General features: G+C 45.1%; 1 protein-coding gene across 9 annotated transcripts in view; it reads left to right on the forward strand.

Annotated features, from left to right (window-relative positions):
• COBL (cordon-bleu WH2 repeat protein) overlaps positions 1-13,527 on the forward strand; it is a 272,457-nt gene that overhangs the window by 241,880 nt on the left and 17,050 nt on the right. For all 9 annotated transcript variants that reach the window (XM_059934339.1, XM_059934334.1, XM_059934336.1 and 6 more), the window contains 2 exons: positions 417-726; positions 13,401-13,498. In XM_059934339.1, coding sequence (XP_059790322.1) covers positions 417-726; positions 13,401-13,498 — 408 coding nt within the window. The remainder of the gene's footprint in view (positions 1-416; positions 727-13,400; positions 13,499-13,527) is intronic.

The following is a 13,527-nucleotide window of genomic DNA, read 5'->3' on the forward strand; positions in this document are numbered from 1 at the left end:
CTGGGAAGTTAGAAGTTCCCGAACAAGATGAGTTTTTTTCAAAGTTTGTTTCTATTTTGAAAACCCCTAGTTTCTCCAAAGAACTCATTTTCAAACAACTTCTGTTAAACCAAGGGTCAGACTAGAAACAGTTGCATTCATCATGTCGTTAGTTTGAATTTTTTAATGTTGTTTGCTCGTAGTCACATACAGGATAACAATTCCAAAGGTTAGTTCAAAATAGGCTGATTTTTTTAGGGAAAATGTTGCTCTCAATCACATATGCACGTAACTCATTCCAAGTTAAAGTGTGTCCAGAGGGAAGCGGTGTGTTTGAGGGGTCCTCCCTCACACCCCAAATTCCAGATTTCAAATGAGTCAGGCAGTGGGGAACTCACTGGAGCGTTGCCTGACCTGCCCTTGTGTGTCTCGTCCAGTGAGCCTGCCCCTGGGACCTGGCGGTCCCTGCGGTGTGGACGGGGTCCCACCACTGCCGTCGGAGGCCGAGGAGACTGTGTCTGTGGGCAGCTGCTTTGCCTCAGAGGACACAACAGAGGACTCGGGAGTGATGAGTTCCCCCTCGGACATCGTGTCCCTGGATTCCCAACACGACAGCACGAAATCCAAAGACAAGTGGGCCACAGACCAGGAAGACTGCAGCGACCAGGACCTGGCTGGGACCCCAGAACTGGGCCCCCAGAAGAGCCCCTCGTGGGAGAGGAGTGGCTCTGGGAACTGGCATCCGAGGTGAGTCATGGACGGAGGGAGGTCTTTCGTCCTGGTGACCCAACCAGTACTTGTTAGGTCACCGCACCCTGACTGGGGACTTGTTATCCATAGTTCTGTCTTCATGCTCTTTCTAGCTATGCAGGTATTTACCAATAATACATAGTATTGGCTTGTTTGTTTATACCTTTGATATAGATGGTACCATACTCTGAGTGTAGTTTTCCACTCAACATCATGTGTTTAAGATTTATCCCTGATAACGTATGTGTTGTTAGTTCACTTATGTATCCATTTCTTAATGAATGGACTCTAAGGTTATTCTGGGTTTTCACCACTGGAATCAATGAGCAAGTCATACATAGGTCTCCATTTATACATAGAGTTTTTCTAGAAGAGAAATTATTAGACCTTCAGAGAAAACTCACCTGCAACTTTTTGGAATATTGGCAGATTGCTCTCCAAAATGATGATCTGGTGTCCACGTCCTCCCGCTGTCTATAGTGGCCTGCCACTCCACATCCACACCGATACGGGGATTAATGGGCGTCTTAAGTGTTGTAGTCATATAGGTGCCAAATGGCATTTCGTGTGGCTTTAAGATACAATACTCTGATTAGTAAGGATGAGCATCTTGTCATGTGTGTATTACCAATTCAGTTTCCTCTTCTATGAATTGTCTTTTCATAGCCTTCTCTTTTTTTTAAATTGGGACATTACTTTTTTTTTAATTGTTAATTTCTCTTTAGACAGTTATTTACACACAAAGAATCTCTAAGACGGTGGCTTGAATTTAACTGTTTTATTTTGTTGTATGAAAATTGCTTTTTGATTTGAATATTGTTGAATTTGTCCTTTTTCTCCTGAATGTATATGATATTTGAATATTTGAGAGATCCTTTTCATACCACAAAGGACTAAAGGTTATCTGAATTTCTTGTAAAAGTTTTAGCGTTGCTTTCTCACATTTGGGCTTCTTGTCTACCTGGAGTTTATTTTTGGGTGTGGTGTGAAGAAGGGATCTATTTTTCCCACTGGTTCCTAGTTCCACGTTGGTCCTCTATCAAGTTTCTGTATACACATCAGTCTGTTTCTTGCACTCATTCCATAGACTGGTTAATCTGTCTCTGCACCAGAACCAGTCTGTCATAATTCCTTTCTTCATTCTTAGTTAGAAAGGCAGGTTAATTCTTGGCAACTCATCCTTCTTTTTTTTGTTACTGTGGAAGTATAGTTGACTTACAATATCATGTTAGTTTCAGGTGTATAGCACAATGATTCATTTATACATATATCTATTCTTTTTCAGATTCTTTTCCCTTATAGGTTATTACAAAATATTGAGTAGAGTTCCCTGTACTATACAGTAAGTCTTTGTTTATCTCTTTTATACACAGTAGTCTGTATATGTTAATCCCAACCTCCCTTTCCCCTTTGGTAAACATAAGTTTGTCTTCTATGTCTGTAAGTCTCTCTGTTTTGGAAATAAGTTTATTTGTACCTTTTTTCTTCTTTTAGATTCCACATATAAGCGATATCATGTGATATTTGTCTTTCTCTGTCTGGCTTACCTCACTTAGTATTATAATCTCCTTTTTTTTTTTACCTTTTAGGTAATTTTAAGAACCAGTCACACAATGTTTTAGAAACGTTAATAGAAAAAAAGTAGATTTTTTTTTTAAAAAAAGCATAAGTTGATCACCAAAATGAATGAATGCCTTTGTATTTTTCATGTTTTTTTCAGCTTTGTCTAAATGAACACACAAGTCTCTGTCTGGTTAATGTAATTGTAGTGTCAATACTATTTGATTTTGGTTTATTTTTAGCTAACAGTTTATCACGAGCATTTCCCCAGGTGGTTGTATACACCCTCTAATAATGTTCAAGTATAGCTCTTCAATCTTAAGGACAATTCCAAGACCAAGTTCATATTCTATTAGACAGGAAATTAGAAGGTGACAATTGGCCCATTTCGTCTCTGCCCCAAACAGGGTGCATTGAGCTGAGGTTGGCCTTTTTGCAGAGAAAAAATACGGTATTTCCTTCACAGTCCACCTAAACATAAAGGAAAGGAGCTTCACAGCAATCCTCAGATCTGTTCAGTCGGTTTGCATTGGGATTGCACACCCTGAGCTCTACATCTGAAACTAATCAGACACGTTACCTCGGTGCTCCAGGGATGCTCCTACAAAAGTCCCAGTGGATTTTGCTGGTGTTGACCAGATGTAAAATCTTGCTGATTTCTGTTCAAATATGGTACTGTTGTCTGCAGCCACAGCCAGGATAATCACGGGGTCTTGGAACCTGACGCTTTATCCAAACAGGGAGCAGGTCATGTTTTTCTGCCCTTGTCTCTGGGGTGCTGCTGAATTTGAGAGTAGTGTGGAGGGGAGGGAGGGGACTCTGGACCCTGACCGACCCATGCAGAATCCCACCACCACTAACTAGTTGCTTGGCCTTCGAGGGCCCTCCTAACTTTGCTGAGCCTCGAGTTTTGCTTATATCTGTGCAGATAATGCCCCCTACGTGTCACAGGTGTGGGAGCCACTGGGCACCTGTGCACATGCTCAGTGCCTCTTGAATAGCCATTGGGTGGGACCCATTGACTAAATCACACGGTTAGTTTAGGGACCAGAGCACCATGAATTTTCGTGGCACATCCACTTGCCTTTTTTGGGCTTTGGAGTCAAATGAAGATGAAGATGATCGCTGGGCCCCTCAGTCCTGTCTGTGCTGTTCCATTATGTGCCTCAGAATTGGGATCAACTCTCCGCCCATGATTTTTCATGGAATATCTGTAGGTTTTTCTTTTTAAACAAGAGTTGTCTCCATTGACAAATTAGACATACTCAGAGGCTTCAGCATGGTGTATCACATCTTTATGTCCAAATGCATAACTTTCAATAAATTTCAGGATTACTTAAAATCCGTGCCTACTGTGGAAAGCTGGGGTTACAAACTCAGAGGCCACAGAGCATGGGGGAAAGCACAAGTCTTCTCTAAAGAGGGCAGCCCCACAGCTTCCTTACAGTTGTCACCCTGAGGGATTACAGACCCAGTGTGGCCGGCGTTGGAAGAGAAGACAGACATCTAGATTTTTATGTGAGGTCTCCCCAATTTTTTTTTTTTAAGGCTATAAATGTTAATTGCTTTCATTTCTTTTTCTCTGATTCCCATGGAAGCTGAGCTTTCCCCATATGTTTGTCAACCAGGTAACATTTCCACTTTTGTAAAGACTCTGGTTATGGGAGGAATAGCCTTAAAGTTAGAACTTGAAAAATATTCAGATGCAAGAAATGAAGATGGGGACTAGAAAGCAGGTGGCAGACCCGGGGATTGTCCCCCGGAGGCTGATTTCACTTCCCTCCTTGGATACAAACGGTACTGATGCACAGCGGTGGGCACTGGGCCTAGGATGGGACAGGAGCTGGAAAGACGAAAAGATGGACAAGGTCCCCACGTGGAGACGGCCCTTGTATCATAGCCGGGAGGACGGGTGGTTCCTCAAGGGCTGTGACCCACCTGCCATCCAGAATCCAGTCCCCTCCCCATCTGAGAGATTTAGGTCTCCCAGATTTTAAATCTTGGCAACCAATTCAGACTTTCAGGGCCAAACAAAACACATCTGCATGCTGGGCAGGCCGGTCCCAGATGCGCGCTCCACTGACCGCTGGAGGCCTTGGTCCGTCCTCCTCTGCTCGCTCATTTGCCAACTTTGGAAACGCTACAATTACTCAGGTATTTCCTGGGATATATCTCTTGAAAAATATCGCTTCACAATATATTTGGGAAGTTCCACATTCTTCTCTTGGAAGAGGAGAAGATAAAGTCTCTTACAAATTCTGCAGCAAAGCAACCTGTGTAAGATTTCCCCTCTGCCTGCCTCTTAATATCCTTTAGAATGAGTGTTCCGCTGAGCACCATTTGGGAGATGCCGTCCTAGGGCATCCCCCTTGTGCACTGTCACACTTACGGCATTTACAAACATGCACCTCAGATACATGGATAGAGAGACAGAGAATACACTGCTTCTGGTGAACATGGTGCATTCCAGTGATGTGCTCTGAGGTCCTGTCTGAGAATAGGGCCTTGAGAGTTGGGACAGCAAAAAGGCACTGAAGCCTGAAGGGAGAGGGGAGGGTTGGGTCAGACTTCAGGGGCCGACCGGTCCTGGCCCAGGGAGCAAGTCTGCAAAATTTGTGTGATCCACAATGGAGCAGATGATGGCAGGTGTCCAGACTGGCCCGGGGTCAAGTTCAATGAGATGACAACCCGTGCTTGGGGGTTGGTAGCCCAGAATCAAGCTGAAATGGCCTGAGAGCAGAGCCCACCATTGTTCATGGAGGTGTGGTCTTGACCTCGGCCACCTGGAAAGGGCCCCGGAGCGGAACACTGCCCAGGGGCACACATGTTCAGTGATGGAGAGAAACAGTCACAAAGAACGTGGTTTCTGACCCCCTGCTCTCCCAGGAGAGGACAGGCCTGGCGACAAGGGCAGATGTGTACTCAGTCAGCCGGCCAGCTCTTCCCTTCCTGTGCCCTGAGATGGATGCCCCTGGACCACATTTAGAAAGGGAGGCCACTTGAAGGGGCTGGTACCCTGATCTTGGTGCCTACTGCTGGGCCCTGAATCCACCTCCTGGCTCTGCCCAGCATAGATTCTGACACCTGGACTCTGCAGCTCATCCTAAGGTGGCATTTGTGTTCCCAGGAGGGGTGTTCTTCCTGTGATGATCCAGGACCTGGCTGTGACAGTGAGGCCTCTCCATCCTTGGAATGCCAGACGCCAGAGGCTCAGGAGCAGAAGTTACCCTTTGCCATGATGGGCATGGCTAGGTCTCCCCAAATGGGACATGGGTTCTGATGGATGGTGAAGCTGTCCCCAACAGTCTCAGACACCCTCAGCTTGCAGAATCTCCACTGGGGCACCAGTTCCCAGGGGAAATAAGGAGTGTTTATGGTTTTCAACTTTGCCAGGGTGCCCTATACTATCGCCACCCCTCTGATACTTGGAGATTCATTAAGTATTGGAGGGAACAGTGGAAGAACCTTTGTGACCTGCAAAGACCCCAGTTTGTAAGGTCTGTAAAGTTTTAGTTTGCTGGGCTGTTTCTCCTCTCTCTGCCATCTGCTATTTTGCAGATAGCAAATTCATCCAGACTTCTTTGGCTGGGATTGCCTGGGGTCCCACTTTGACAAATTGGAGGCAAGGACTGTTTGCTCCGGAGCTGCTGCAGCCTGTCCAAAGAGCGTCTGTGGGGTTGGCTTCAGCTGAAAGCATTTTTCTTAAACTATTCGGTCTAGTGGCAAAGCGCACGGCTTCTGCTCATGCACTTAATTTGGAGGCTCTGCTCCTTGCTGCCGCGGCTCCAGCGTCCTCAAGGGCAGCGCTGGCTGGCCTCCATCGAAAGCCCTGACAGCCAAGATCTTGCATTGAAAAGTCTCAAGGATAAATACCAGCCTTCTAAGGAGAGCAAGGGTGAAGGCTTGGGAATGCTTAGAGTGCGCGTTGTGTGCCGTGATCTGAAAATGGGATGTTTTCTATCCAGTCACTCGATTAGATCCAATTATAGTTTGCGTTGAAAAATAAACCGATGCCCTCAATTCAAACTTGACCCTGTAAGTGGGACATCAAATTCCAAGAGTCCTCCTCTAAATTTAGCACAGCCAGTAAATAATCTCCTTCAGGAAGAATTCAGCCCATGTGGTGATTGCCCCTCATGGTGGGGACACCTAGGAGTGGCTTCCACACAGTCCTGCCCTGGGTGGGAGTTGTGTCACCCATGAACGATCTCCTGCCAGCTGCATCTTTCCTTCGTGTATGACCCAGGCCAGCTCTCCTAATACTTAAAGAGCAACACGATGTGAAGAGTACCTAGCATCATATCTGCCCTGCCTATTGCTGGTGACGCTGCCCTGGGCCAATGACTTGACCTCTCACTTCTTTTTTTTAAATTGAAGTATAGTTGATTTACAATGTTGTGTTAGTTTCAGGTGCATAGCAACGTGATTCATATATATATATATTCTTTTTTTTTCTAAATTTACTTAATTAAGTTATTTTATTTTTGGCTGTGTTGGGTCTTTGTTGCTGCACGTGGGCTTTCTCTAGTTGCGGCGAGCAGGGGCTACTCTTCGTTTGGGTGCGCGCACTTCTCCTTTTCATGGCTTCTCTTGTTGCGGAGCATGGGCTCTAGACACGCGGGCTTCAGTAGCTGTGGCACGTGGGCTCAGTAGTGGTGGCTCGTGGGCTCTAGAGCACAGGCTCAGTAGTTGTGGCACTCAGGCTTAGCTGCTCCACAGCATGTGGGATCTTCCCAGACCAGGGATCGAACCCATGTCGCCTGCATTGGCTGGGGGATTCTTAACCGCTGCACCACAAGGGAAGTCCATATATACATATATATATATATACATATGTATGTATATATATATATATATATATATATATATATATATTCTTTTTCATAATCTTTTCCCTTATAGGTTATTACAAAATATTGAGTGTAGTTCCCTGTTCTCTATAGTAGGTCCTTGTTGGTTATCTGTTTTAAATATAGTAGTGTATCTGTTAATCCCAAACTCCTAATTTATCCCTCCCCCCTTTACCGTCTTGGTAACCACAAGTTTGTTTTCTATATCTTTGGGTCTATTTCTGTTTTGCATATAAGTTCATTTATATCATTTTTTCCCCTTAGATTCCACATATAAGCGATATCATGAGATATTTGTCTTTGTCTGGCTAACTTCACTTAGCATGATCATCTCTAGGTCCATCCATGTTGCTATAAATGGCATTATTTCATTTCCTTTTATGGCTGAGTAGTATTCCATGGTATATATGTAGCACATCTTCTTTATCCATTCCTCTGTCAATAGACATTTAGGCTGCTTCCAAGTCTTAGCTATTGCAGATAGGGCTGCTATGAACACTGGGGTGCATGTATCTTTTCAAATTATATTTTTCTCTGGATACATGCCCAGGAGTGGGATTGCAGGATTATATGGTAATTCTATTTTTAGTTTTTTAAGGAACCTCCATACTGTTTTCCACAATGGCTGCACCAATTTACATTCTCACTAACAAGGTAGGAAGGTTCCCTTTTCTCCACACCCTCTCCGGCACTTGTTATTTGTAGAATTTTTGATGATGTCCATTCTGACTAGTGTGAGGTGATACCTCATTGTAGTTTGGGGGATTGACCTCTCACTTCTATTTTCTTGTCAGTACAATCGAGGTCTGCAATACCACCCCTTAGAATAGTGCCTAACATATTGCCAGGCTTCAGAAATTGATGGCTGGTGTTATTATTGTTGTTGTTGATGTTGTTTATTTTAAACTGCCTGAGGAAGGGTAGAAACTTGATTTGTTGGAAATCCTTATAACCTGTGTCTACCTCTGACGATCTGCCTCATTAAACTATTTATAACATCTTTGTTTGAAAAGAACACATGCTCATATTTGTGTACCGATAGATAGATGGGGGAGAGACTAGCACTATTTCTAAACTCTCGAATCCTGAAGGCAATCTTGCTGTAATCAGGCAACTTATCCATCTGTGTATCAATACTGTGAAGCTCTCAGTCCTGGGATCCCTTTGGGGGACACTAGTTCCACAGAAACGCTGTAAGGAGTCAATGAGACAGATTGGGTAAGTGGGTTACAGGCTCTGTTTTTTTTTAACAGTAGAACCACACTGAAATCATGTGTAGAGCCTCAAAAGACAGAAACTGTAGTTTCTCCAGGGGAAGGGTGTCTCCCTGTATTGTCTGCTGCCTGCCCACCTTCCGCCTGGCACTCCGTAAGCTCGTTCTCAGCCCCCACCCGTCCGTGAGTGGTGGACGTGAGGGCTGTGGAAGTGAGAAGCTGTGCCGCTGTTATCTGCAGGGCTGATGATTTCACGACGCTTACGGAACTGAGAATACACAGGTCATGGGTGGAGGAGCTGGGCTCCGGTCCTGGCTTTTCAGCCCTGGAACTTTGAAACTAGAGGAGCTCTGTGACCTAGGAGGGTTTAGAGATGTTTTATACCTTCTAGACCTCTGCAGCTTTGTAGTTATAGGAAGGAACTTTGTGACTCTAGCATCATTTAGAAACATTTTATATATTCTAGATCCTGAAACTTTGTAACTATGAGAACTTTGTGACCACAGAAACATTTAGAAATAGTTTATCTTCTAGAACCCTGCAATTTTGTAACTACAGGAACTTTGTGCCCACAAGAGCATTTAGAAACATTTAATACCTTTCAGAACCCTGAAACTTTGTAACTACGCTAACAAAGGAGTATTTACAAACATTTAAGATCTTGGAGAATTATGCTGTAGGTACAGTAGCTACCAGCTAACTTTGGCTACTGAGCCCGCCAGATGGGTAGCCCAAACTGAGACGTGCTGTGAGAGTGCAATTGCACCAAACATATGAAAAAATGAACCTTTTTATATTAATTATATGGAAATGATGATAATAATTTGGGTTAAATGTTGAGTTACAGTATACTGATTAAAGTTAAGGAAAATTAACATTAAAGTATTTAATGAAAAATAATCTTGCTTACTTTTTACCTTTTTAATGTGACTACAAGAAGATTTTAAATTACATGTGTAGCTCATATTACATTTCTATTGGACCCTGTTGTTCTAGAACTCTGAAGCTTTATAAATACAGGACCATTTGTACATGGAATGGGGAAGTTAAGCACATATTACTGTCATCAGCCATCTATTTTCCCAGGCTTCTTACCTTTAGTTTATCAAGTAACTGTTTTGAAATCGCATGGGTTGGTTTGGTTGTCATCAGCAGTTGAACTGCTGCCTGAAAAGGACATCTTTTTCCTCTCAGACTTTGCTTGTTTTCTGCAATTGGGTAAATTACCTAAAGAAACTTTCCTAGCCACATCAAAAAGAAAAATGACTTGATGTGCTGGAATGGGGCAGAATCAGCCCGTGCTTTTTTCTTTCTCATATAAATTTTTTTTTTTAATGAAAAAGCACCTATTTGCCTGGGTACTGATTTCTCGTGACTGCTGTTAGTTCTCCCATGGGAGTGGGTGAGGCCATCACCAGCCCCCGCCCCCGAGGCTGCTCCACTTCCTGGGAAGACTCCCGCTTGAAGCCAGCAGAGCCACAGACGTTAGGCAGCAGTGGCTTGTCCGTGGCTGTGTCCTTGGCAGTGTGACCCTCCGTGGGAGGGAAGGCTCCCGGTAATGTTTATCCAACACGTGCAGCTGGTATCGGAATGCCTGTGCTGCTTGTTTGCCCTTCATTCCCTTGGTCTTAAACCAAAACAAACTGTCCATAAGAAACTGTCTATCTTAGACTGGGGTGTGTGTGGGGCATGAGGAATGATGCCTGGGAAAGGAACATCTGCGCAGTTGACTTTCAGCTAAAAAGAGGTGCTGGCGCTTCTGGCCAACTGTGATGCTTCAGGGGCACGCACGAGGGCCCTCCTGCTGAGCCCACAGAATCTGCCCTCCAAGCCCAGGGACCAAGTGCTTCCAACTGGCTGTTACAGGGAGAGAGGAAAAGCTGTAATCCATCGGCAACCCTTTGAGGAGAAGTGGATGGGGTGGGTGAGGAAGGAAAAGCAAGTTCTGCTAAATCTCCCCCTCCTGAAGCTGTACATTGGAAAGCATAATAGATACATCACACCGGTTTGGGTTTTTGCCAGATGACCCATTCACCCAGAAGCCCAGAATCCAGAGTGTGGCAGGTCCTATCCCGCATCAGGGGAGGCACCGGCTGCAGACGCCAAGGGGTCCACAGGCCTGGCCTTGCCCCACCCCGAAGGTGCTCGGCAGCCTTGGGAGAAGCACCGGCCAAGGACCTGGGCTCCCTCCCTCCACAGCGCTCCCAAGGCCGGTGGCTTCTGTCATGTGTCCACTCTCTCCTCCTGGACAAGCAAGTCCCCGGGGAACCAGGTCCACACTGGGGCGTCAAGAGCAAGGTCAGGTGAGAGGTGGGTGGGGTGTGTCAGCAGAGTGTGGAGCTGAGCATCTGGGGCAAACCTGGGATGTGTACAAGAGGCAGACGGGGAGGAAAAGGGCGGGCAGGAAGGCTGAGCCAGGCGGAGGGCAGAGGAGTCGGTATAGGGACTCCAGACTTCACAAGAGGGCCCGCACGGGAGGTGAGATGGGCAGGCAGAGAACAGGTCTGAAGCCCTGAGCTTGGGGCTTTGCCACTGATGGTTAGACCAGGCAGCTCAGGCCGGAGCCTGGGTGGGAGGAGCGTGGGGAAGGGCTGCCTCAGGCCTTGCTGCAGTGCCTCCTTGAGGATTTAGGATTGTCACACACTGGTTTAGGATCATCACAGGGATTGCTAGGTACTCAGTAACAAAATAAAATTATAAACACAGCATGCCATGTGTATTGGGCATGGTATCACAAACATGTAAACTGCTTTTCATAAAAGAATTAGTACTCATTAGAGGACCAAAGGATCATTTTAAGTGTTGCCCATTTTAAACATTGCCTTATCAGTCAAGCTGCTTTGTACCAAAATGAGCCTACTTCAAAAAAAAAGGTATAAAATATTTGCCGTAATCCATCCATTTCAACACATCACACTGGTTGGCGATGGTGCCTAGATTTCTGCCTCACCCTTGTCCACAGACACAGGTTACTTTTCAATCATCATGACCATCCTGTATGGAGTTGTATGTCTTGAGTTCTTCACGTGACATGCCGGCTTAAGCAGTGATCTGTGTTTCCACCTACATGTCATGGTCGTCATATGGATGCAGTGACGGAGGGGACTTCCTGCTGCCGGAAGCTGTAGAGACCACCCCATGAATATGATGAACATGGTGGTGTTTATGTTTTTCCTTCCATAGCATTATTTTCTTAAGGCAAATTATCAAAAGAGAGGCTAATGAACCAAAGTTCCTACAGCTACATAATTACAACTATGCTTTTGCTTCTTGATGTACACATTCCCATTTCTTTCCGGTTAACACCAGGAGCAACAAGTGTGAGAGTCTCAGATTCACTGAGTTGTCATCAGTTTGGCGTGATCTTCTTTCTCCAGTTTAAGCTTTATGAAATAATATCATCAGTGGAACTTCTAAATTACTTTTTGATTCTTTTTCTTCAAAGGGTGCATTATTTTAGTTTAGTTTAGTTTTTATTGAAGTATAGTTGATTTACCATGTTGTATTAGTTTCAGGTATACAACTAAGTGAATATATATATATATATGCATATACATATATATATGTGTATATATATATTCTTTTTCAGATTCTTTCCCCTTATTGGTTGTTACAAAATACTGAGTATAGTTCCCTGTGCTATAGTTTTTAATTCTTATTAATATCATTCTGTTCCCATGGAACAGTGTGATTTTGCATACTTTGAAGGACAGGCAAATACTTTGAAGGAAAAATATAGATATAATTTCGTTTGGCTGGACTTTAAACAACTTAAAGTAGGAGCCAGCATTTGAAAAGTGCTCTGTTTTCCATTTCAAACACTGTTTTATAGAGCCCTTTCCATTTTTTTCTCTGCCATATACTTTATTGAATACTTAAATGAGATTTACTTAAACCACCACATTCCATGAAAGAGAAAAACACAAGTTTAGTAAATGCATTCAATTAAGTCTTGGGGCAAAAGCAACAGGAAAGGCAGCCTTGAGCCTCCCATGGTCGTTGTTAGTTGGTCCACAGCCACACAGGTCTCGGCCAACGCTCTTTGTTTGCCGTGTCAGAGGACATTAGCTGAGACGGGTCTGGAAGCCACTTCCTGGCTCCAAAGGGACACGATCACCAAGTAAGAAAGACTCATTTATCAGAACACAAACTTTGCTACATAAGTGAGGATGGTACAAAGCACATTTCAAGCATCATTATCTCGGCCTGATTAGTAATGATGGAAATCGGTCCTCGATTTTAACGGTCAGCGGGAAAGACCTTCAGCTTTCACTGAAGAGGGACAATCACGCCATATGTGTCTCTGTTCTTGGCACAGCAAGAAAACAGAGACAAGAGCCTTTGCAAAGGCTGCTTTCAAATTGCTTTGGCAGCCGTTGTCTTGTGGATGCTGCTGTCCAGGGACGCAGATAAGGAAGGTCCAGCTCTCCTTGGCGGGGGGAGGCGGGGGGAGGGGTGGGAGGACATCTCTCTGGATGCCCGGGTGGCAGCGCCACGCAGCACCTCTGGATACAGACGTGGCCAGCCCCCCCCAGTTCTGGAACCCCTGTGAGCTTGGGCTGCTCCATCCTTAGCTCACGCGGTTGCCTCTCTGTGAAGCAGCAATAAGCACCTTACCTGCCTTACATCTGCTTGTGAGGTTTATCATAGGATGATCCGGGCAAAAAAGCCCCAAGTAGGTCCCCGCGTGGGAAGGCTGCATGAGGCACAGAGGGCACTGTGCAGCCCCCCGCTGTGGGCATTTCCCCCATCCAGTTAAAACCCCAGGGGGCCTGGGGAGGGGGATGTGCTGGGGAGGCTGTCACCAGTGTCACTGCTGCCCTGAGGTTTGCTGTGGTGGTGGTGATCACTGTGTACCACACACACACACACACACACACACACCATCTGCTTCCCAGTAGGTCCAAGGGCAGCAGTGGTCCAATGCCTTTGGAACTGCATGAATTTGACTATGAGTTGTACCTTCTTCGGATATTTCCAGAAAAGAGTGAATTACGTAAATAATGAGATGAACGAATGCCCTCCCCTTCTCCTTGGTCTTCCCTAGAAATGGAAAAGTTGCTCCAGCCTCACGTGAGGATGAAGACCTATTCATGACTGGCCAGTTCCAGAAAACCCTTGCAGAACTGGACGAAGAGCTGGAAGGTAAGCACCACCTACCTGCTCCTGCTTGG

The sequence above is a fragment of the Balaenoptera ricei genome, chromosome 9 (genome assembly GCF_028023285.1).
Source record: "Balaenoptera ricei isolate mBalRic1 chromosome 9, mBalRic1.hap2, whole genome shotgun sequence".
NCBI classification, from domain to species: Eukaryota; Metazoa; Chordata; class Mammalia; order Artiodactyla; family Balaenopteridae; genus Balaenoptera; species Balaenoptera ricei.